General features: G+C 36.5%; 1 protein-coding gene across 8 annotated transcripts in view; it reads right to left on the bottom strand.

Annotated features, from left to right (window-relative positions):
* Pacrgl (parkin coregulated like) overlaps positions 1-25,387 on the bottom strand; it is a 29,187-nt gene extending 3,800 nt beyond the window's left edge. Inside the window, exons 1-9 of one of the 8 annotated variants that reach the window (XM_021722050.3) lie at positions 25,223-25,387; positions 24,309-24,339; positions 22,617-22,647; positions 20,551-20,618; positions 20,204-20,358; positions 18,737-18,804; positions 17,218-17,308; positions 1,171-1,305; positions 554-661 (exon numbers count right to left, since the gene is read on the bottom strand). In XM_021722050.3, coding sequence (XP_021577725.1) covers positions 554-661; positions 1,171-1,305; positions 17,218-17,308; positions 18,737-18,804; positions 20,204-20,358; positions 20,551-20,602 — 609 coding nt within the window. In that variant the 5' untranslated portion in view covers positions 20,603-20,618; positions 22,617-22,647; positions 24,309-24,339; positions 25,223-25,387. The other 7 variants (XM_013355851.4, XM_021722052.3, XM_040292588.2 and 4 more) reach the window with 7 other exon arrangements.
* Positions 25,388-26,980: the final 1,593 nt, after the last annotated feature.

The following is a 26,980-nucleotide window of genomic DNA, read 5'->3' as shown; positions in this document are numbered from 1 at the left end:
AGGAGTATCTCTATTATCCTGGGGGCTTTTGGCCATATCAGATGGTTCACACTAACAATGTGACATATGGTGGGGGCCTTGGGTCAAAGTATCAGCTAGATTCTGTGAAGGTTATGGACTAATCTCTAAATGCACAGGCAGGCAGGCAGTCATACCCAAGTGACAAGACTGAAATAGAAAACCTGGACACCAAGGCTCAGGGTGTATGAGCACTGCTTATAATTCATAGCTAATTAACACAAATGTAATACCATTATACTGTTCATTAAGTTTTATAAATTCAATTTTGTTTACTTTTCATTATTTGTCTAAACTCTGCTCTTATAAGCACTTCCATTTTTAATGTCCACTAGTAAAATGCATTATGAATTACTAAGTCCAATCTCATTATTTGCTGGTTTGGAAGATGATGAGTTCCTTTTTGTTTTTTAAGGTTTTGAGATATTTGAATGATTACTTGAAGAAATTAAATCATAAAGATATATGTATGTGTGTGTGTGTGTGTGTGTGTGTGTGTGTGTGTGTGTGTGTATCTAATATTTGCAGTACTTACACTGGTAAGCAGATGTTTCAGATGATCATTTAGGGAAGGACCAACTACGACACTTAACTGCACCAAAGCACACAATCCTCTTTCAAACACTTCATCATCTGAATGGACCTTTTGGGTTGGTTAGTTGGAGATACAGAAGCAGGAGTGAAAATGAAGGAAAAAAAAAAGGTAGGTTAGCAAAGGGCAATCAGGTAGGGGGGAAAAAAGTAAGATTAAACATTTAAAATTAAAAGAGAATAATAAAAAACAAAATTTCAAAAATAACTTTAATACAGGACTTCTAGAAGCAAAAACCAAAATTATCATCATAACTAAATCATTAGCTAAAATACATCTAGCTTACAGAAAGACTAATTTGAGGTTCACTACTTCCTCTAATTACTCAAAATTTCCCTGTGTACACAGTTAGTACATCTTGTAAAGGTGTCTTCATAATCATCTGGCCTTGAATAACAGTGGCCTCATTTTGTACATACAGCAAAATCACAGATTAAGGACTACTTTGCATATAATACAGAAGTAGGGGGAAGGCATAAAAAATATTCTATGTTAGAGTTTTCTCTTTTCTATCATGTGATTTTTAAATTAAAAGCACAAGGAAGTAAGTGACAACATACCAGAGCTGCCTTTAGCACAGGAATTAGTCTAGGTAGCAAAGGAATAGCCTTTTCAGGAGCTCCTTTGACCAAAAGTAATTCTCTAAAACCCTCCTTTGACACAAAGGTATATGGATGTTTCGTCTCTCTCAGACCCTGACAAAGACAAAAAAAAAAAAAAAAAAAAAGATAAAAGTTTTAATACCATTTTGCTATACTAATAATAGAAAAAATTAATTTTACTAGCCTAAATGAAAATCAAAAGTAGGGAGCAACCATACCGGCCTGTGCAGGACCCAGGCTCACAGTAGGCCCAGGTCCACCCCTCCACCTGTAGAGCAGATACCTGCTTGAGGTCCTGACACAGGACCACCTCTTCTGACCAGCAGACTACTGCGGCAGCCCACGCCACGCCCAGACAGCCCACGCCACGCCCAGACAGCCCACGCCACGCCCAGACAGCCCATTCCAGCCTGTGCGGGACCCAGGCTCACAGTAGGCTCTCCTCTACCCCTCTACCTGTGTGGTAGACACCTGCCAGAGCCTAGCCTCCGGCACAGGACCAACCCCCACCCTTCTGACCAGCAGACTACTGAGGGAGGTCAAGCCCAATGGCCCAGATCCATCCACACTGGCCTGTGGTGCTGGTCCCAGGCTCACAGTAGGCCTTAGTCCACCCCTCTATCCATGGGGCAGACACCCACCAGAGTCCAGCCTCTGGCACAGGACTGCCTCTTCTGACCAGCAGATTATCACGGGAGCCCAGGCCAGGCCCAGATCCGTCCACACAGATTTGTGCAGGGCCCAGGTCCAGGGCTGGTCCGAGTTCATCCCCCTCTTCCTGGGAGCCTACGCCTAAGCCACTTCCATCTTGGAACACTGCAGTCATGGCCATAGCCTTCCCCACACAATAGCTCCTAACCTTTTGACAGCAGACAGGGCATAGAAGCAGCTGCATCTCAGAGCAGGCATCCCAAAGGCAGTGTGGGGCCCATCCCTTTCAGCCCCATCTCTGTAAGACATTGCTTCCACCTTGGGGCACCTTAAACTATTATCTCGACTATTGCCGCCACAACCTTTAGATGCAGTAGCATACATTGAGGGACACCAGCAGGGTCTGGAAGCCCAACATCAAGGTACAAACAATCTGCACAGGTACTACAAGAATATAGGAAACAAACTGTAATACCTCTGATCTACACTGCAAGAAAGGAAGACAAATAGATAACATGAAAAAACAAGGGAGGAAAGTGCGCCAAACAAACCAGCATACTATAATAACAGAACCCATGGACGGCAAAGTTGATGAAATGTTGAGAAGGAGTTCAGAAGGTTCATAATTGAAATGATCTATGCATTAAGGAATGACCTATATGAGCAAATACAGGCAAAAGTTGATCACTTCAACAAAGAGATAAGAGAGCAAATATAGGTAGCAAAAGATTATTTTGAGAGAGACTCTGAACAATCAGCAGTCAGAAATCCTTGAAATGAAAGACACAATAAATCAAATAAAAAACTCAATAGAATGCATAACCAACAGACTAGACAACTTAGAAGAAAGAACATCAGATAATGAAGACAAAGTATACAATCTGAAAACTCAAGTTGATCACATGGTGAAGATGGTAAGAAACCATGAACAGAACATCCAAGAATTATGGGACAGCATCAAAAGACCAAATCTAAGAGATATTGGGATAGAGGAAAGCATAGAGTTTCAAACCAAAGGAATACACAATCTCTTCCATGAGATAATATCAGAAAATTTCCCAAGTATGAAGAACAAATTGGAAAACCAAATACAAGATGCTTACAGGACATTAAATGTACAAAATTACAAAAGATCTACACCAAGGCACATTATAATGAAAATGCCTAGCATACAGAATAAGGATAGAATCTTAAAAGCCACAAGAGAGAGGAATCAGATCACATATGGGGGAGACCAATTCGTATCTCAGCAGATTTTTCAACCCAGACCCTCAAGGCCAGGAGATCATGGAACAACACATACTAAGCTCTGAAAGAAAATGGATGCCAACCAAGAATCTAATATCCAGCAAAACTAAGCTTTAGATTTGATGATGAAATAAAAACCTACCATAACTAACAAAAGTTAAAAGAATTTACAACTAGAAAACCTGCAATACAGAACATCCTCAGCAAAATATTCTAAGAAGAAGAAATGAAAAACAATGATGAAAATCAGCAGAGAGACGTATTATACTAAAGAAAAATCTAATCAGAGGAGAAACCAAGTCGTGTTAAATACCAAAAATAAACAAAAATGGTTGGAATACAAAGCATGTCTCAATAATAACCCTCAGTGCTAATGGCCTAAACTTACCAACCAAAAGACAAACTAGCAGATAGGATTAAAAAAAAAAAAAAAAAAAAAAAACCAATATGCTGCCTCCAAGAGACTCACAGAAAAAGACATCCACAGATTGAAGGTGATGGGTTGGAAAAAATCATACCACTCGCATGGACTGTGGAAGCAAGAAGGTGTTTCCATCCTCATGTCAAATAAAGTAGACTTCAAGCTAACGTCAATTGAAAAGGACAAAGAAGGACACTATATATTGCTCAAGGGAACCATACACCAACAAGACTTAACAATTATAAACATATATGCCCCAAACAATGAAGCATCTACATTCATTAAACAAACTCTTCTCAAGTTCAAGAGTCAAACAGACCACAAAACAATAATTTGGGGTGACTTAAACACATCTCTTTCATCACTGGATAGATCTTCCAAACAAAAGCTAAACAAAGAAACTATAGAACTCAATAATACAATCAATAACTTAGGTTTAACTGACATATATAGAATATTTCATCCTTCAAGGAGAGAATACACTTTCTTCTCAGCAGCACACATGGATTCTTCTCTAAAATAGAACATATACTATTCCACAAAGTAACTCTTAGCAAATATAAAAAAGTAGAGATATTATCCTTCATTCTATCAGATCATAATGGAACAAAATTAGAAATCAAAGATAAAATAAGAAATAAAAGCCACTCCAACAACATGGAGACTAAATACTGAATGAACAGTGAGTTTCAGAAGACATCAAGGAGGAGATTAAAAACTGTTTAGAGGTGAATGAGAACACAGATACAGCATATCAAAATCTCTGGGATACTATGAAAGCAGTTTAAGAGGAAAGTTCATTGCATGGAGTTTATTCCTTAAAAGAAGAAAAAGTCAACAAATAAATGACTTAACATTACATCTCAAAACCCATGAAAAAGAAGAACAAATCAACACCAAAAGCAGAAGACAGGAAATAATTAAAATCAGAGCTGAAATCAATGAAATTGAAATAATTTTTTTAAAAATTAATAGAACAAAAAGTTGGTTCTTTGAAAAAATAAATAAAATTGACATACCCTCAGCCATGCTAACTAAAAGAAGGAGAGAGAAAACTCAAATTACTATAATACGTGATGAAAAAGGAAATATCACAAAAGACACTACAGAAATACAGAAGATAATTAGAAATTATTTTAAAAACTTGTACTCGAAGTTTAGAAAATATCAAAGGCATCAAAAAATTTCTAAAGTCATGTAATTTGCCCAAACTGAATCAGGGTGATATACACAATTTAAACAGATCAATTTTAAGTGACAAAACAGAAGGTGCCATCAAGTCTACCAACCAAGAAAAGCCCAGGACTGGATGAATACACAGCCAAGTTCTACAAGACCTTTAAAGAAGAACTAATACCAATGGTCTTTAATTTATTTCAGGAAATATAAAAAGAGAGAGTGCTTCCAAACTCATTCTATGGGGCCAATATCACCCTGATTCCAAAACCAGGCAAAGACACACAAACAAAACAAAACAAAACTTTAGATGCAAAAATTCTCAATAAAATTCTGGCAAATTGAATACAAAAACATATCAAAAAGATCATGCACCACAATCAAGTGGGATTCATCCCAAGGATGCAAGGTTGGTTCAATATATGGAAATCAATTAAATGTAATTAACCACATCAATAGACTTAAAGATAAGAATCATATGATCATCTCAACAGATGCAGAAAAAGCATTTGACAAAATACAGCATCCCTTCATGTTCAAAACACTAGAAAAATTAGGGCTAACAGGAATATATCTCAACATCATAAAGGCTATCTATGCTAAGCCCCAGATCAATGTCATTCTAAATGGAGAAAAATTGAAGGCATTCCCTCTAAAAACTGGAAAAAGACAGGGATGCCCTCTTTCACCACTTCTATCTAACAGTTCTTGAAACACTGGCCAGAGCAATTAGACAAAAGATACCCCTAGGAAAAGAAGAACTCAAATTGGTCTATTTGCTGATGATATGATATTATACCTAGAAAACCCTAAAAGTTCCACCAGAAAACTTCTAGAACTAGTAAATGAATTCAATAAAGTAGTAGGATATAAAACCAACCTCATCAAGCAAAGGCATTTCTGAATATCAGTGACAAATTCTCAGAAAGGGAAACAAGGACAACTATCCCATTTGCAATAGCCTCAATAAAATAAAATAAAATACTTGGGAATCAACTTAAGGAAAGAGGTGAAAGATCTACATATGAACCCTAAAGAAAGAAGTCAAAGAAGACCTCAAAAGATGTAAAGATCTACCTTGCTCTTGGATAGACAGAATTAACATTATCAAAATGACCATACTACCAAAAGCACCATACATATTTCATGCAATTCCAATCAAAATCCCAATGACATTCCTCAAAGAAATAGAAAAAGCAGTCGTGAAATTCATCTGGAAAAATAAAAGACCCAGAATAGCCAAAGGAATCCTTAGCAAAAAGAGTGAAGCAGGTAACATCACTATGCCATACCTTAAACTATACTGCAGAGCAACAGTGACAAAAACAGCATGGTATTGGCACCAAAACAGACGGGTAGACCAATGGTACAGAATAGAGGACACAGAGACTAACCCATAAATTAGACAAAGGTGACAAAAACATGCATTGGAGACCTCTTCAACAAAAGCTGCTGGGAAAACTGGAAATTCATATGCAACAAAATGAAATTAAACTCTATCTTTCACCTTGAAAAAAACGACTCAAAATGGATCAAGGACTTAGGAATAAAACCAGAGACACTGCATCTAATAGAAAAAAAAAGTATCTCTATCATGTGGGATTAGGCCCCAACTTCCTTAATAAGACTATTTTGGTGTAAGAATTAAAATCAAGAATCAATAAATAGGATGGACTCAAACTAAAAAGGTTTCTTCTTAGCAAAAGGAACAATCTGTGAGGTGAACAGAGAGCCTACATCTTGGGAGCAAATCTCTATCCCTCACACATCAGATACAGCACTAATCTCTAGGGTATAAAAAGAGCTCAAAAAGCTAAACACTAGAAAACCACATAACCCAATCCATAAGTGGGAAAAGGACCTGAACAGACACTTCTCAGAAGATATACAACCAATCAACAAATATATGAAAAAATGTTCATCATTAGCGATTAGAGAAATGAAAATCAAAACCACTCTAAGACTTCATTTCACTCCAGTCAGAATGGCAGCTATTATGAAGACAAAACAACAATAAGTGTTGGCGAGGATGTGGGGAAAAAGGTACACTCATACATTGTGGGTGGGACAGCAAATTGGTACAGCCAATATGGAAAGCAGTATGGAGATTTCCTGGAAAATTGAGAATGGAACCACAATTTGACCCAGCTATCCCTTTCCTTGGTCTATACCCAAAGGACTTAAAAACAGCATACTACAGGGACACAGCCACATCAATGTTTATGGCAGCACAATTCACAAGAGCTAAACTGTGGAACTAATCTACATGCCCTTCAATAGATGAATGGATATGAAAATGTGACATATATACACCATGAAATATTATACAGAAATAAGAGAGAATAAAATCATGGCATTTGCAGGTAAATGGATGGAATTAAAAATAGATAATGCTAAGTGAAGTTAGTCAATCCCTCCAAAAAAAAACGAGGAATGTTTTCTCTGATATAAGGAGGCTGATTCATAGTGGGGTAAGGAGGGGGAACACTGGAGGAATAGATGAACTCTAGATAGGGCAGAGGGATGGGAGGGGAAGGGAGAGGGTATGGGGTTAGAAATGATGGTGAAACATGATGGACATTATTATCCAAAGTGCAGGTATGAAGACATGAAGTGGTGTGAATATACTTTGTACACAACCAGAGATATGAAAAATTGTGCTCTATATGTGTAATAAGAATTGTAATGTATTCTGCTGTCACGTATAAATAAAAAATTAATTAAAAAATGAAATAAAAAAATCAAAAGTATAATCGTTTTTCTAATCATATAATTTCAGTAATTACACATTTCAATTACACTAAACTATGGAATAAAGGACATACACAAAAGGGGGAAATCTCTTCACACAGAAGGAAAGGAAAAGAAAAACAGTAAGAAAAATGATAGGATTAGAATTAATTGAAAGGAAAAGAATGAAGAAAATAAAGGAACCAAGAAAAAAATGTAGGACAGGAAGAGAAGTCAGAGAAAGGAGAAATGGAGGGAAGGGAAAAGCAAATTGAAAAGAGAAAAAAGCATATGAAAACCACTAGAATACCAAAATCATTTTATATCTATTCCCAAATAATATCTGAAAGCCAGCAAATTAGTCTAAAAATATGTTTAAGCCCTCCCACTTTATGTATGCCTATTAGACCCGTTTTTAAAATAATTCTAAACTTACTTAATGAGTTCCTAATCCACATTTCCTTCATATTTAAATATTTTATATTAAGATATTCAGAAGCCAACTCTTATACTGCAAGAAGCACTATAAAATTTCAAATGTCATTTTGAACAATGGAATATAAAGTGAAAATATGGTATAAGCTTGTGTAGATCATTTCTCATGATGTGTTTCACCCTAAATGCACTAGAAATAATTACACAGTACTATTTCATGATTTAACTAATCACTGTAAATCAAGATAGAGATATCTCTTTTCAAAAACATAAAATATAGGAAAACAAAAAAAAGTAGCAACAAAACTCCTTCAGTTTGACTAATTATACGTGAACTGAATAATTATAACTGGCTGCAAAGTCATCATTTAAAATATTAATTTTCAACTGATTCATCCTTTACACCTAACTGCTTTCAGTCATCTACCACTCCCTTTCCTCAACACTACTGTGCTTTTGAAAACTATGCTGCCAAACACATAGGCATCATTTTGAACCATAGGTTTTTATCTTCTTAGAAGTACCCGTATTCTGTTCTTGTAGAGATGAATCGCAGGTCAAGAGATCAAGTGGGTTTCAAGGGTGGTTTGTCTATACTACTAACCAATTACTAGGTGAATAGAAGGGAAAGACAAAATTCTACCCAATACAGAAATAAAATCTTTGGTGTTGGATATTAGGCACAAACAGGACTGACTTTATGTTGTCTAAAGTCAGAGTACCTTTAAGGACTTCCCAAATCAAAACATTCACTGTACACTGTGATTTGCTGTAATACACAAAGATATCGTAAATTTTGAATTGTCTAAAATACAGTTTGCGGGACCCAACATGGCGGCTGGCTAGGAGGCAGCACTTTCAATACCTCCACAGTAACGGGATCAGAGAGACCCATTAATACGCCTAGATTCTACCTGCTGAGAAACTTCTAGCAAAATTCCGCTGAAAGGAGACCTGCCGGGAATTAGTAAGTTTATTGGAGGTGTCAGTTTGTCCCAGACGAGTGAATCTCGGCCACGAGGCGCATGGGTCCAGTCCTGCCGGCCACCGCCGAACGGCCACTGCCCTCCCGTTGCGGCGAACGTTTGAACTGCCCCCGCTGGCCCGGCTCTGCGAATGGCCCCGCCCGCCTGCCTCAGGAGGCTACGTGAAGGGACTCTAACCAAGCCTTTATGAAATAGCAAACTGGGAGCTAAAACCAGAGATTGAGTCAGACCAGAGACAAGTCAGTCCCACCCCTCCCTTCGGATACTCCGGCAAGGAGCCAGGGGCCCACCATAGCAGAGAGGGGAAGTCACCAGATTTCGGCCAATGAGATTCCTTCCCAGCAGAATCTACTTTAGCAGGTGTGTGACTCACACCCACACCAGATACAAACAACCGGGAAACTTCAAAAATCTCTCCGTGGGCATGACCCTAAGGGCCAAGGGACTCCCGACCCCCAACTCCCCCTACTGCCAGTGACGTGGGTGTGATTGTAGGGGCAGAGGGAAGCAGAGAAGACTCCCCACCCCCAACTCCCCCAACCACCAACAGAGAGGGCGTGATGGTAGGGGCGGAGGGAAACAGAGGGCACTCCTGACCCCCAACTCCTCCTACTGCCAGCGGAGTGGTCGTGATTGTAGGGGCTGAGGGTAGCAGAGGGGATTCTCGACCCCCAACTCACATTACCACCAGTGGCGACACCCAAGGTCTTAGCCGCCAGCTTCCCAGGGCGTGCCACCAAAGGGGTCCGGAAAAATTAAACTATTGACTCCCAGACCACAGCTCCACAGCACTGGGGCTTAGATGAACGACAGAGAGAGTGCTCAGTCGTTTGGGGAATAGGGCACGCAATGGGGCTGAAAGTATAACCAGATCCTTGGGGAACCACCTCTGGTGAACAGGACCTGGCTGGCTGGCAGGAGGAAGGGGAGGAGGGGCCAGAGAAGTGAAACAGCTCTGGACTAACAGGATTGAGAGACTCCCAGGAGCCGCCTTACAGGGATTGCTGTCTACACATAGAGGGTAAAACTCAGCTCGGAGGGCATAGCTCTGCCTACGGGAAGAGAAGAAAACGGATCTCTAAGACCTAATTTAATTTCTTATTTTATTTTATTCTATTTTTTCTCTCCCCTTTTCCTTCTTTCTTTCCCCTTTCAAGTTTTATTGTTCTTTCCATTCTCCTCTATTCTATCTATCTCCCTCTCCTTCTTTCTATTTAAAAGCACCTTCCTTCCCCTTCCCCCCAACTTTCATCCCAAGCATTACATTCTCCATTATGGGTAATTGTCTAAATGCAAATAGGTGAATGTTTCGAGGTTGTCTATAGGGCTCCTAAATACCTAGCTACTACCAACACCCTGATCCAATCGACGGTTAGTATCCCCCTTCAGTAGAGCAACCTTCTAAAGTAGCCAAGACATACTAACCCTTATACCTTCATAGCACCTAACCTAAACATAAAGTCCTAAGAACAAACAACAAATCACTATATGCATACAGAATCCGGAAGCCCTTTATAAATTGAATGAATCAGCTTTAAAGTACAATAAAGCCCAACATCTCTAGGCATAATCTCCCACCACAAAGGAGAGACAACAGAGATATACAAAGCCAAAACAAATTTATAGGAGAAAGCAAAAACACAGCAGTCAAACAGAGCTGGAAAGTAACGTGAACATCATGGAAAAACAAGGGAAGAAAAGGAGTACAAACAATGCAGGACAACTTAAATCTTCAGGAGGACGTAGAAGCATCAGAAGCATGGATAGGGAAAGAACTCAAGGCATACCTAACTCAGATAGAAAGGAATATTAGAGAAGACAAGAGACAGCAAGTCCAAGTAATAAAAGTATATTTTGAAAAAGAATTAAACAACAAATTCAAATGGCAAAGAACGAGCTTTACCAAGAGATAGAGATCTTAAAAAAAATCAAACAGTAATCCTAGAAATGCAGGAAACTATAAACCAAATTAAAAATTCAAACAAGAATATTACCAATAGACTAGATCAAGTAGAAGTCAGAACATCAGATAATGAAGACAAAGTTTATCAACTTGAAAAGAATATAGTCAACACAGAAAAGATGCTTAAATCCCACGAGCAATCTATTCAAGAGATATGGGATGTCATAAAAAAAAAACAAATTTGAGAGTCATCTGGATAGAAGAAGGCATTGAGATTCAAACCAAAGGAATGGACAACATATTAAATGAAATAATTCTAGAAAACTTCCCAGAGATGAAAGATGGAATGGATTGCCAAATCCTGGAAGCCTACAGGACCCCAAACATTCAAAACCATAATAGACCAACTCCAAGACATATAATTATGAAGATGGCCAACATACAGAACAAGGAGAGAATATTAAAAGCTACGAGAGAAAGGAGGCAGATTACATTCAGGGGTAAACCAATTAGGTTAACGACTGATTTTTCATCACAGACTTTGAAAGCCAGAAGATTCTGGAACAATGTATTTCAAATGCTGAAAAATAATGGATTCCAACCAAGAATACTGTATTCAGCAAAATTAAGCTTCTTCAGATTTTGACAATGAAATTAAAATCTTTCACGATAAACAAAAGCTAAAAGAATTCGCAGCCAGAAAACCAGCACTGCAAAGTATTTTGAGCAAAATACTACAAGAAGAGGAATTGAAAAATTGAAAAACTAACAGCGGGAGGTATCTCAGTAAAGGGGGAAGAAAATAACCAAAAAGTAAAATCTAGCCAAACAAAAAGTACAAATCATATTTCAATTGTAAAATTAAATGTTAATGGCCTAAACTCACCAATCAAGAGACATAAGCTAGTAACCTGGATCAAGAAAATGAATCCAACAATACGCTGCCTTCAGGAGACTCATATGATAGGAAAAGACATACACAGGCTGAAAGTGAAAGGTTGGGAAAAATCATACCACTCACATGGCCCTCGGAAGCAAACAGGAGTGGCCATACTCATATTGAATAAAATCAACTTCAAACCTAAGTTTATCAAAAGGGATAAAGAAGGACACTATATACTGTTAAAAGGAACCGTCCACCAATAAGACATAACAATTATCAATTTGTATACACCAAACAATGGTGCGGCAGCATTCATAAAACAAACTCTCCTCAAGTTCAAGAGTCAAATAGACCACAACACAATAATTATGGGTGACTTCAACACACCGCTCTCGCCATTAGGTAGATCCTCCAGGCAAAAGCTGAATAAAGAAACTATAGAACTCAATAACACAATCAATAACCTAGACTTAACCGACATATATAGAATATATCAACCATCATCAAGTGGATACACGTTCTTCTCAGCAGCACATGGATCTTACTCAAAGATAGATCATATATTATGCCATAGGGCAACTCTTAGTAAATATAAAGGTGTGGAGATAATACCATGCACCATATCTGATCATAATGGAATGAAACTGGAAATCAATGATAAAAGGAAGGAAGGAAAAATCCTGCATCACATGGAAAATAAACAATATGTTACTGAATGATCAATGGGTTACAGAAGACATAAAGGAGGAAATAAAAAAATTCTTAGAGATAAACGACAATACAGACACAACATACCAGAATCTATGGGACACAATGAAAGCAGTTTTAAGAGGGAAATTCATTTCCTAGAGTTCATTCCTCAAAAAAAGAAAAAAACAACAAATAAATGAACTCACACTACATCTCAGAACCCTAGAAAAGGAAGAGCAAAACAACAGCAAATATAACAGAAGACAAGAAATAATTAAAATCAGAGCAGAAATCAACAGAATTGAAACCAAAAAAAACCATTGAAAAAATTGATAAAACTAAAAGTTGGTTCTTTGAAAAAATAAATAAGATCGACAGACCCTTAGCCATGCTAACGAAGAGAAGAAGAGAGAAAACTCAAATTACTAACATATAGGATGAAAAAGGCAATATCACAACAGACACTACAGAAATACAGAAGATAATTAGAAAGTATTTTGAAACTCTATATTCTAATAAAATAGAAGACAGTGAAGATATCGATAAATTTCTTAAGTTATATGATCTGCCCAGATTGAGTCAGGAAGATACACACAATTTAAACAGACCAATAACAAAGGAAGAAATATAAGAAGCCATCAAAAGACTACCAACCAAGAAAAGCCCTGGACCGGATGGGTATACAGCAGAGTTTAACAAAACCTTCAAAGAAGAATTAATACCAATACTTTTCAAGCTATTTCAAGAAATAGAAAAAGAAGGAGCTCTTACAAACACATTCAATGAGGCCAATATCACCCTGATCCCAAAACCAGACAAAGACACTTCAAAGAAAGAAAACTACAGACCAATATCTCTAATGAACATAGATGCAAAAATTCTCAATAAAATCCTGGCGAATCGAATACAAAAACATATCAAAAAAAATGTGCACCATGATCAAGTAGGATTCATCCCTGGGATGCAAGGGTGGTTCAATATACGGAAATCAATAAATATTATTCACCACATCAATAGACTTAAAGATAAGAACCATATGATTGTCTCGATAGATGCAGAAAAAGCATTCGACGAAGTACAGCATCCCTTTATCTTCAAAACACTAGAAAAACTAGGGATAACAGGAACTTACCTCAACATTGTAAAAGCTATATATGCTAAGCCTCAGGCTAGCATCATTCTAAATGGAGAAAAACTGAAGGCATTCCCGCTAAAATCTGGAACAAGACAGGGATGCCCTCTCTCACCACTTCTATTCAATTTAGTCCTTGAAATACTAGCCAGAGCAATTAGACAAAAGAAATTAAAGGCATAAAAATAGGAAAAGAAGAACTTAAAATATCACTATTTGTGGAAGATATGATTCTATACCTAAGAGACCCAAAAGGGTCTACAAATAAACTACTAGAACTAATAAATGAATTCAGCAAAGTGGCGGGATATAAAATCAACACGCATAAATCAAAGGCATTCCTGTACATAAGCAACAAAACTTCTGAAATGGAAATGAGGAAAACCACCCTATTCACAATATCCTCTAAAAAAATACAATACTTGGGAATTAACCTAACAAAAGAGGTGAAAGATTTATACAATGAAAACTATAGAACCCTAAAGAGAGAGATAGAAAAAGATCTTAGAAGATGGAAAAATGTACCCTGTTCATGGATAGGCAGAACCAACATCATCAAAATGGTGATATTACCCAAAGTTCTCTACAGGTTTAATGCAATGCCAATCAAAATCCCAACAGCATTTCTTGTAGAAATAGATAAAGCTATCATGAAATTCACATGGAAAAACAAAAGACCCAGAATAGCAAAACCAATTCTAAGCAGGAAGTGTGAATCTGGAGGTATAGCAATACCAGAGTTAAAACTGTACTACAAAGCAATAGTAACAAAAACAGCATGGTACTGGTACCACAACAGGCAGGTGGACCAATGGTACAGAATAGAGGACACAGAGACCAATCCACAAAATTACAACTTTCTTATATTTGATAAAGGGGCTAAAAGCATGCAATGGAAGAAGGATAGCATCTTCAACAAATGGTGCTGGGAAAACTGGAAATCCATATGCAACAAAATGAAGCTGAACCCCTTTCTCTCGCCATGCACAAAAATTAACTCAAAATGGATCAAAGAGCTTGATATCAAATCAGAAACTCTGCGCCTGATAGAAGAAAAAGTTGGCTCCGATCTACATATTGTGGGGTCAGGCTCCAAATTCCTTAATAGGACACCCATAGCACAAGAGTTAAAAACAAGAATCAACAAATGGGACTTACTTAAACTAAAAAGTTTTTTCTCAACAAGAGAAACAATAAGAGAGGTAAATAGGGAACCTACATCCTGGGAACAAATTTTTACTCCTCACACTTCAGATACAGCCCTAATATCCAGAATATACAAAGAACTCAAAAAATTAAACAATAAGATAACAAATAACCCAATCAACAAATGGGCCAAGGACCTGAACAGACACTTCTCAGAGGAGGACAATCAATCAATAAGTACATGAAAAAATGCTCACCATCTCTAGCAGTCAGAGAAATGCAAATCAAAACCACCCTAAGATACCATCTCACTCCAGTAAGATTGGCAGCCATTATGAAGTCAAACAACAACAAGTGCTGGCGAGGATGTGGGGAAAAGGGTACTCTTGTACATTGCTGGTGGGACTGCAAATTGGTGCAGCCAATATGGAAAGCAGTATGGAGATTCCTGGGAAAGCTGGGAATGGAACCACCATTTGACCCAGCTATCGCCCTTCTCGGACTATTCCCTGAGGACCTTAAAAGAGCATACTATAGGGATACTGCCACATCAATGATCATAGCAGCACAATTCACAATAGTTAGACTCTGGAATCAACCTAGATGCCCTTCAATAGATGAATGGATAAAAAAATGTGGCATTTATACACAATGGAGTATTACGCAGCACTAAAAAACGACAAAATCATGGAATTTGCAGGGAAATGGATGGCATTAGAGCAGATTATGCTAAGTGAAGCTAGCCAATCTTTAAAAAACAAATGCCAAATGTCTTCTTTGATATAAGAAGAGCAACTAAGAACAGAGCAGGGAGGAAGAGCATGAGGAAAAGACTAACATTAAACAGAGACGAGTGGTGGGAGGGAAAGGGAGAGAGAAAGGAAACTGTATGGAAATGGAAGGAGACCCTCATTGTTACACAAAATTACATATAAGAGATGGTGAGGGGAAAGGGGGAAACAAAAAACCAAGGGAGAGAATTGAATAACAGCAGATGGGGTAGAGAGGGAAGATTGGAGGGAAGGGGAGGGGGAATAGTAGAGGATAGGAAAGGTAGCAGAATACAACAGTCACTAATATGGCATTATGTAAAAATGTGGATGTGTAACCGATGTGATTCTGCAACTTGTATTTGGGGTAAAATGGGAGTTCATAACCCACTTGAATCAAATGTATGAAAGATGATATGTCATGAACTATGTAATGTTTTGAACAACCAATAAAAAAAATTGCAATTGAAAAAAATAAAATAAAAAATGTAAAAAAAAATACAATTTGCTATTATATATAAAATGTTTAAAGGTCATTTTAAAAACCAAGAAAACATCACTAATTCCTTAAAAATGTTATTATCAAAAAAAAAATGAATTTCAAAATAGGGTGCCGCCCCCCAAAATAGACTGCTTATTGCCTATAGCTGTAACAGCATGAATAAGCCTAATCTCAGATCTTGGAAAATATACTATTTATAATACCAAAATAATTCTGTAAGCAGTTATAAATTAAGAAAAGCAAAGTCCTATTAAAAACAACAGGTAAATCTTCAGTAGTAAGTCCACTTAAGAAATTAAGTGCAAATTGAAAACTATAGGAACTATAGATTTTGATGTTTTATTATAATTTAAAAATCTCACAAAGCAAAATTATCCACTTTTTCTGTCCTGCTCCTACTTGTTCCTCCCCAGTTTTTTCAGAAAGTGCAAGTGTTTCTTTAAAAACAAAGAAAAAAGAACTTGAGTTCACTCACTGTCATGTTTTCACTTACGATATTACTTACTACTAGACTTATTTTATATAGATGATATTACCTGTTTATACTAATATCACCGAAATTCTAATATAATAATTTGCTTTTAACAACAACAAAATGATCCTTGACTCTTAAATATGGCAAGTTACTAAGTTTAAATGTCAGACAATTGGTAAATTAAGTTCTCAACTTCTGATTCAAATTCTAGGAATAAAATTCACAGGAGATATGTCCATTCACTTGAAACTAAGACTTAGTCAGCTTTTTCCCTGACCCAGATGTTAAATTACCTAAGGGAACCCCATCAGAAGATTTTTAAAAATCCTTTACAGAAATCACCTCCATGATATTCTCCTTGAAATTTACAAATAGATCACACATCCATAGGTTTCTCCAAATGGACTTTAAGGTAGTCAGTATCAACTCCCTTAGAAATGCACTATACTAACACAACTGATTGTATAGAGACAGAACCAGCACTTAGTGTCCAATGTCATTTAAGTTTCAGTTCCTGCTGTCCTGCTTTAACTAGTACAAAAAAAAAAAAAAAAGAATCTTTCTAATTATGATTCTATGTATTTTTGTTTCTTTGAATTGAATATGAATATTTCAACCAGTTATCTACAAATCCCCATTAGACTAATTTCATATTTATAAAGCTGGTTAATCAATTTCTAATAAACACACAACAATCCTAATTACTTCCTAAGGGAGAATAGTGTTTTAATGTCTATTGTTTGGTTCTTATTTCAAAAGTACAGAATGAGATTTACTGAAAAGCTATAATATAGCATGTAATGAATTCAATTTTTAAATATTTTCCCATCAATATTCAGGAGAAATGAAATACTTACCTCAGCTAAAGTAATAAGAAGAGGATCAAATGGAAGGTTTTCAGGAGGACAGTCCCAATGTAGTCTGTGTTTTACTGAACCATGTACCAATCTAAAATACAAAAGTCAGTGAAGGTAACAAGGAAAATATAAATTATGTATTAAGCAGTGATCTTCTAATATATATATTAGAAGAGTATAATCACATTAGAATTATCTACTTTTTCCATGATATACAACTTGGCATATCATAACTTTAAAAGTTATTACAAGGACATTTTAAAACATAATGTCTATAATCTTGCAAAGTCCTATTCTTTCAGAAAAAATTGTTTGGTAACTCCATATTTGTTAAATCTACAATTATGGTATTTAAGTATGTTATTATTTGTGAATCTTAATACAAATGCTCTAGCAGATTATCTTTCAATCCAATTATAACAAAATAGATAACCTATAGAAATGAAAAATTCAAATGTATAATAATTAGGAAAAGTAATGATTTATAAAAAACCTTGTTTTTCAGATAGAGATCATTTAACCCTAATAGTAATAATTTGAAGGCAAATCAGGTTTAGTCCTTGTTAAAGAGGTGAAATAATAGCCCCTTCAGGTTTACAAAGCAGAAGCCCCTGAATTAGAGTATCTGCTGCTCCCCCCACTTTTTGACTGCTATTATTGAGGCATAACTGATACACAATAAATTATACATAGTTAAAGCACACGATTTGATAAATCTCAGTAGATGAACATGCTCAAGAAGCCACTGCCGCAACCATGACCACAATCTTTTTAATCACTCCCACATATTTCCTCACAGTTTTTATAATAGTCTTGATTTCTTGGCTTCTTCTTTAGTGTTATTTTTATATTAAGCAAGAGGCAAGAGGTTCTATAATGCTACTTGAACATTTTCAGCAAAACCAATTGTTTGGTGGGAAGAGACACTTAAAAACCTTGAAATGGGGTTTAATTCAGAATTCAAATATGGAATAATAACAAATAATTGAAAAACATATCTTGAGCTTATTTTCCACTTAAAATTTGAAAATACCATTTAAAACTATTTTTTTTAATTATAAAACTAAAAGAAAAAATATTACTGTGACTAGCTTTTCCACAATGAAAATAAAATTTTCTATCATCAAGATCAGGCTAAAATATATGTACTATGAAGAAATGTAGCAGGAATGATACGCAAAGGAAGTAAAAGCAGCCACATGGAGTTATTAAGAATATTACTTCATTAAATTGTCAACTTTAACTTTTGTTCAAGTGTATAAATGCTTAAATTGATTATTTTAAAAGTGGTTCATTCAATTAGGTGGTACTTTACCACAGAACTCTGTAATTACATTTTAGAATTAAGGTTATCTTGAACATGTCCAGGGATCTATATCAATTCAACAGCCAGAGTAATACATCATCTTTATTTCAACCTTGAAAGTTAAAACTTTCACTATGTTTAAACTGAATACAGTATTGATTTTAGTCAATTATTTTGAATAATATGATCAGTTATAAATTGTATTGATTTTACCTGCAAGGAATACCTCCTTTAGAGTAAATAGCTGAGAATGCAGAAGGAGCCCTTGTCTGTTCACCAAACTGAAATGAAACAAAAATATTTCTATCACCTCCACTCTGTAATACCCAGTAAATTTTAATCCTGTTGAAATGAGAAGCAAATAGACACCCTGACTTTCAGAACACTGTGGAGGTATTATACATGCATCATTAACATTCAGTAACAGAAATGAAAATACTGTCACTCCTGTCCCATCAACAAAGCACAATGCTTTGTGTTTTAAGCCTCTAACATGTTTCAGAAGGTTTGAAGGTGGCTGAAACCATATATGGATTGACAGGTCTTTCTACTCTCCCTGACTCTGCCTTTTCAAGGTGAAGGTTGCAATGGAGAAGGGGTGCTAAATACAGGGAAATATTTGGTTTTAGCCACCAATATATCTCCCATTTGCTCTCCAGCAAATACAGATGTTGTGTGTGCTCAAAGAATCTGTAGAATTTCTCCAAATTGGCTTTAGGCTTTTATTTAAAAAAAAAAAATTAGCTTGCAGGCAAGGAGAATGACAGAGACAAAGCTCATGCAAGAATCTCAACAAACAGGGCTGGAGTTGTGGCTCAGCGGTAGAGCATTCACCTAGCATGTGAGAAGTCCTGGGTTCAATCCTCAGCACCACATAAAAATAAATAAAATAAAGGTATAGTGTCCAACTACAACTAAAACAATTTTAAAAAAAAGAATCTCAACAAACATATTTTCGGCTGAACCTTCTTAAGATTATATAACTTCACGACCTTTCAGTTTGTTGTTATCTTAATAGATGAGTTCTATACCTACTTTCAAATAATGTAAGAGATGACCAATCACAATGAATTAAAACAATCACAGCACATATAATGTCAACATTAATAATCAGTGACTCAAAAGAGAATTTAGGCACAAAATATTTTACTACATAGTACTTTAAACATAATCATATGAAACATAGTTACTAAATTACAAAATCAAATGTATTACCATATATTAAAAACATAACTGATTTTTAAAATATCATATGGAGAAATGTAAAAATAGAATGTTTTCAAGTTACTTATTTGATTATTTGAAAGTAACTTTAAATACTTTAAATTTCTTAGCAAGAATTATATCAACATGAGTGAAACCTTCCTTCTGCTGTGAATTATTACTCAGAATATGAACTAAGCTTTATAATCAATCCTTCATTTTAATTTAATTTTATATCTCAAGTCATTACTTGTCTTCCACATGTTTTTCCAGAGGAAAAAAGAGCTAATTCTAAACTTGTACCCTGTGCTAGTCTTCTCTTTACTAGTTTTGGACTAGTGATGATAGGGCATACCAAAGCTGACTAAACTAGCTCAAAAGAAACATTGGGACAACAATCAGAATGGCTCAACACTGACAGGCAAAATCCTATTACCTTTACAAAACTACCAATTTAGGAATATTTATTGTACTTACAGGATTAATTGTTTTAGGGTTAAGTTTATCACTTGGTCGAGGATGAAGTTTTTTTGCAGATTCCGGAGAACCTATTGATGATGAGGATTTGCTTTGCTGAATTGTAGTCCTCTGTTTTACTGGTGTACTTGAGGATGTCCTTTGAAGATAATTACCTGGAAAAAAAAAAAAAAACAGAAAATCAACAAAAAAGAGAATGTAAGAGAGTCATCCTACATCCATATATAATGTTTTACTAACAAACTTGGCCTCTCCATTTAAAAAAGCAAAGCTGAGGCAGGGAAGAACACACATAATCCCCAGTACCACAGGGAAAAAAAGAAAAACAGCAAAGAAAAGTTCTGTACCTGTCACCCTGTTTCTCAACTGCAAACCTCCAGGGCATTCGGATTTCTGCATAGCTTCTTGTTTATTCCTGCAAGTAAATGAAACTTGATTTTGAAATATGTTTACCTGTTATCAACATAAAGACCAAAACAGAATGCAATAAAAAATACAGTAGAAGACACTAAAAAAAAAAAAAAAATATGGTGCATAGCCAAATACCTGAAAAGACTAATGGAAAAAGATCAAATTATGTCAATTTTAATGGTTTCGATAATTGCAAAATAAAAAATAAAAAGAATCTGCAAGAAACAAGAGGTATAAAACATTTTTCCATATAAACTGTCAAAATATACCTTAAGAAAATCAACTGCAATATTCTGCCCACACTAGAAAACATATACTAAGCCTCTAAGAGGGGTGGCCTCTCCATCTTCTTTGGCCTCTGTAATTCCTAAGTTCTAAATGTTATGGCTTGCATATCATGACCAACTTCTTCAGTGACATAATGAAGTCTTCTACCCAATGTTCGACAAGTTCCTTATGCCCACTTAAACTAGGTTTGTCACACTGAAGTTATAAATCCTTTTAAATTCAATATACTACCAATTTTCTGGTTCCAGACACAAAATCTTAGGATATTCACTATCTCCTTTTCCGTCACTTCCTACACTCAACCCTATGGATGTGATGAACATGTGATGAGGAAGACAGGGCTTTGGGCTCATAACTGGATCAGCATCTCAACTTCAATTACAAGATTTATGAATTTAGGCAGATTATTTAGCATCCCTGGGCTTTGACTTCTTGGCCTATTAAAGGAAAGAAATAATAAAACCTTACCAAAGCTGTTGCGAAGGAATTAATAATGTTATACATCAAGTTGCTCAGCCAGGAAATACTAGTTCACTTCTCCCTCTTCTACAGTTCTGTTTCTACTGATGGATGGGGTCAAAGGTCCTACTCCAAGAGTTCCCATTTAATCCAACCTAATCATTTCTAACTCTGTTCCTCAAGCAAGGAATAAACACACACCTCTTCAGATTTATACACCCAACTGTCTGCTTGAATTACAGGTCTAGCTCCATTCCAAATTTCCATGTAGCCTTTCCTAATCTTGGTTTCTCAAATGTACACTTCTATGATACTTGATTTAAACACTGTTTTCTTTCTCTTCTTTTTACTATCTACTTTTCCCTCACTTCCATGATACTAGTTATTCTTCCATTAGTAAACTTTCCAGTTTAGGTGTTTAAAATAGTATAGTACTTTACACTGCCCCTCAACTGCAGTATAAGAAGTTCACTTCCCTGAAAGTGACACAAACAAATCCTCTTACACTTCCAAGTGACAGCTTTCCAAATATATAAGGACACCATTTTTTTAGAAGTTTTTATTGGTTCTTTTTAGTTATACATGACAGTAGAACTAATTTTGAGTGTTTGTTTTTTGGGGGTTACAGGGGATTGAACTCAACCACTGAGCCACATCCCCAGTTCTATTTTTTGTATTTTATTTAGAGACAGGGTCTCACTGAGTTACTTAGCGCCTCGCTTTTTGCTGAGGCTGGCTTTGAATTCACGATCCTCCTGTCTCAGCCTCCCAAGCTGCTGGGATTACAGGCTTGTGCCACTGTACCCAGCAAATTTTGATATATTTATACTCTTTAGTTTTCTCTTCTTCAGGATAAACAAGAATACTTTCTTAAATAATTGCTCACATGAAAATGATTTTAATCTTTTTGACAAATTAGAAATCTTCAAAAAGACAAAGCTCCATGTAAAAAAATTAGCCAGATAATATTTCAAACATAGTGTATCAGCTTAAAGTTCTAGGCACAGATAAACAAAAGAAAAGGCTATTTCTACACATGGAATAATTTTAATTTCAATTTTTTTAATTGAATACATTGACTACATTCTCATCCCACAAGCAGCAGGCATCTTTTTAATATCCATGTTACCTTCATCCTCAAGGCATTTTCTACTAATATGATAATAAAAATCTCAGATAATATGCTAAAATAAGCTAAAGATTTAAATATGTTAACCTACTATGACAGCTCAGTGATCACTCAACAAGTACTTACTATTGTGCCTGGCCTCTGTTTTAAGAAGCTCCTGGAGGGAAAATAATATGATGTAAGATTCTATAAAACTTTTTAATTGGAAATAATTACAATAATTATACTAAGTGTTGATGAAGTCTAAGTTAATAAACATAAAACAAAGAAATAGTTGCACATTGGAAGTATTATATAAAATTTAGCTATTATATTTTCTTTACAATGGTATGCTGTAGTTATGAAAAGCATCCCCCAAAAGTCCATGTGTTAAAGACTTATTCCCCAGTCCATAGTGCTACCCACTAGAAGGTGTTAAACTTTTAGGAGACGGAGGCTCAAGAGAAGGAAGTTAGGTGACTGGCTAATTGGCACCATGCCTTTGAAGGAAATCTCAGGACTTCAGTCCCTCCTCTTTCATTCTGTTTGCTTCCTAGTTGACCAGAAATGAATAGGTTTTCCCTACCAACCATTCCCTCTATAATGTACTGTCTAACCAAAGGTCTCAAAGTAATATGCCAAACAAACATGGACTGAAACCTCCAAACCTGTGAGTCACTATAAAACTTTCCTGTTTTTAAGCTGATCATCACTGGTATTTTGTAACATTAAGCTAAGGAAAAGTTGTGTACACATGGTACACAGTTTTTGTTGTTGTTGTTGTTGTTTTAGTATTATCATTAATATTAATGTGACCACTGTGACTAAATATCTTCTTCTTTTTAAAAACTTTGGTTTAACACCTTGGGCTACATCAATTTGATGATCCGGTTTAATTTCAATTCTAATTTTAATTTTAATTTCAATTTCTTTTTAGGGAAAATTATAATAGCTGCAGGTTGTAGTGGTGCATGCCTGTAATCCCAGCAGCCTAGGAGATTGGGGCAGGAGGATCCTGACTTCAAAGCCAGCCTAGGCAAAAGCAAGGTGCTAGGCAACTCAGTGAGGCCCTGTCTCTAAATAAAAATAGGAATGGGGATATGGCTCAGTGGTCAAGTGGCCCTGAGTTCAACCTCCAGTACCCGTGCCCCCCGCAAAAAGAAAGAAAATTATAATAGCTGTCATAGCTTAAAGAGATGATGCACTACAAAGATGCCCACCCACAAACATAAAAATGATGCACATCTTTAAATCCTAACTAGAAACTCTGCAAAACCTTTTTGTGGAATTCTATAGCTGAATTTCTATCTTCCTTTAGGTAAAAATGTTGTTCCTGTAAAAAACTAATGGTAAAGTACTGCTTTTTATTTTGAATGAGTGCAGAGCCACTGAAAACTCTTCATCTGAAAGACTTAAAACACACTAGGAAATTGAGCTTACAAAGTTTTTAAGTATACCAGACAATATTATGTGTAACAAATATACTTATTGTAAGTTTCAGCAAACACACACACAAAATGATGCAAGTTTGTATGTATACTTTCATAATATCCTATGTTACATAGTTTATTTCCAAAACACTTATTTCTTCACTTGCTTAACCTATTAAAAAAAAAAAATTTAGTTGTCGATGGACCTTTGTTTTATTTATTTATTTATATGTGGTGCTGAGAATTGAACCCAGTGCCTCACACATGCTAGGCAAGTGCTCCACTACTAAGCCACAACCCTAGCCCCTAACCTATTATACTTTATCTTAAAGGCAAAAAAGTGTGCTCAGGTTTGGTTTTTTTTTTTTTTAATGTTGTTTGTAAAAGAAAAATGCTTAGTTCATCTTACCCTCAACAAGTCTTTTGGAGGATGTTGTAAACTTGTAGAGGGTGTTGTAAAGCAGTAGTGACAGGGAAAGAGGAAGAAGTAAGAAATATTTTTTGTTAGAAATACTATCAAGGTCACCATTCATTTCATTCTTTTACAAAATAATACAAAGATTCTAAGTAGACATTAAAAATCCATAAAGACTCTAACGTGGAACACCTAAACTATGTCACAAAGACAAGTAAGGAACCAACCACTGCTAAGTCGCATTTCCCTTAGGGGACTTAAAGGTACTGAGGGCACCTGTAGTCAATGACAGGAAAGCATACAATCACAGTTTTGGAACAACTCAAATACCCTATCTCTTTCCATACGTGTACTTTCTTCCCCCACCCAATTTTTGAGACAACTGCATTAAACTGTTTGCTACATTCTCAGAGACTGAGGCCACCTATTTTTTTCCTATTAATTCTATGTCTAGAAAGTTCCAAAAGTTTAATAACCACCCCCCCACACACACACACACATACACAAATACCGTAAGAATATCGTGTTGTTCCACCTCTAAAACTTCTTCAAAACTCAAAGCACAGAGACACATAACCCGCCCTTTCTGCCACAAAATAAATCCTGAACATCCCCATCACCACCACCACAACCATCCACTTCCAAATAACCAACCCAGTTCAAGGCCGTGGTGTTGTCAAGGTTAGAAAATGAGCAAGTCAAGAAGAAAACAGGTTAAAAATGCGGGGAGAGAGAGGGAGCCGGTTTGGGTGAAGGCCGCTGCCAGCCAAAGCGCGACCCCGGGAAAGGCAAGGAGCGCTCGCCTCGCTCAAAAACTTGAGGGTCCCTAGCAACGAGTCCCGCGAGGCCAGCAACAGGCCAGCCGGGAAGCCGCGCCCGGGGCCTACGGTTCCAGAGCCCCTTCCTACCGCGCCTCTCTCTCGCCGCGATCCACACAGCGCAACCCCAAGTGGGGCTTCAGCCCAGCGCTCGCTCCCCAGCACTAACAGCTCAGCAGCCCGCTGCAACAGTTTGGGCAAATAAAGCTTCACGCGGCGGCCCTTGGCGCCGCGCAGTGACGTCAGACAGACGCTGCGTCCTCTAAGCCAATGGCTAGAAGGCCACTGTGGCGGCCTCCGTACAGGGTTGCCCAGGCAACCCAGCGCCGCTAGTACAAAGGTCGACTCCGGAGCCAGAAGCGCTGTCCCTGGTGACGAATGCGTCACATCAGAGACGTTTTCTAAATGAGAGTTTCAGAGAGCAGAGGAGATGACAAGCTCCAGTCCCCTGACCTCCAGGCTTCTCCAGGTCGTGTGTTTAACTCAGCTTCTTTCCAACACCCAGTGTTCTCCCACTATCTTGCCTCCAGTTCTCTTGAGAGCTGAGGACCGAACTGTCCCAAAGTCATCTCCCTGCCCTATCCAGCTCATTGTACTTTAATCCACATGCTATGATATGCAACGGCAAACTGCATCCCTATTTTAATAGAAAAAAAAATGCTCTTGTCATCCGAGTTACTGTTATTTTAACTAAACCAATGGTACAGAAAAATGTGTGAACCGGCTATGCTATCAAGAAAAAAATGGGTAGTCTTACTTAGTAAAAGGTTCAAACTCTTTTAGACCTATACACTGAACTGTAGTATCTTCTGTGGTCAACCCAAAGCCTTAACTTTTTTTGCTCAAGCAACTCCTAAGTATATTGGCATTGTCTGAACACTCTAGGCTAAGCAATTCTTCCATGATCTTTTAGCTCCATTTTGTTATCACCCCAAAAACATCTTTAGTGGGCTATGAGTTTCTTCCCGATAAGAACTCTGTTTCTGTTTTATATATCGAGCTTCTAGAATGTTGTCTTAGGTGATCTGGAAATGTTGCTTGACTGAATAAAATGAATGAATGAATTCTGTCCATATTTATTGGAACTAATGTTCTGGGAACCTTATACTCTAAGGTGTCTTAATTTAAAATTTATTAAAACGTATTTACCTATGTTACCTACTACACTAAAATTGACTTCATTGCTTTTCTATTTTCAATACCTAGCACAAAGTGTGTTTAATCCAATGGTTTAAAAATTAAAAAAAAAAAATGTTTGAAAATCCTGCATTTCAGCTCCTTTTACCCTATTTTTCTTTTCCAGATTCCTTCAACCCTGTTATATCTTTTTACCTTGAGTATCAGACTCAGAAAAACATGGCTCTTGGCCTTTTAGCCCCTTTTTCCTTGTCAATAAGAAGGAATTTTACTCAACACTGCACTACAGGGGTTTTCATATGCTCTGAAATTGAGCTACCTAGGATTGAAACTCATTTCCACCCTTTGTCAGCTATGCAGCCATGTCTAAAATTAGGTCTAAATTTTCTCATCATCTTAGAGTGCTTGTGAGACTTAAATAAGAGCACAAGTTTCTCGACACATAGAAGTACTGAATGAATATTCAGGGGAAAAAGTCAAATTTAGGACATTGTGAGTTGCATAAGTCTCAAACTATGACTTAAAATATGAAATAAGGACCACAGATAGTGTCATAATTTTTCAGGCCTTTATAATAACCAAAATTACCTATGTAAGCCTCTCCTAAGCATAACCGAGTAGCCTCTTCTAACATTTCTGTCTTCATTTTAAAACATGAAAAACTAGGCTCATTGAAATTTTAACCTTGTCTTGGTCATGATGATTTGAGAA

Source organism: Ictidomys tridecemlineatus, chromosome 9, assembly GCF_052094955.1.
Source record: "Ictidomys tridecemlineatus isolate mIctTri1 chromosome 9, mIctTri1.hap1, whole genome shotgun sequence".
Lineage (NCBI taxonomy): Eukaryota > Metazoa > Chordata > Mammalia > Rodentia > Sciuridae > Ictidomys > Ictidomys tridecemlineatus.
Note: the sequence above shows the minus strand (reverse complement) of the source record. Positions and strands in the feature narration are given on the sequence as shown.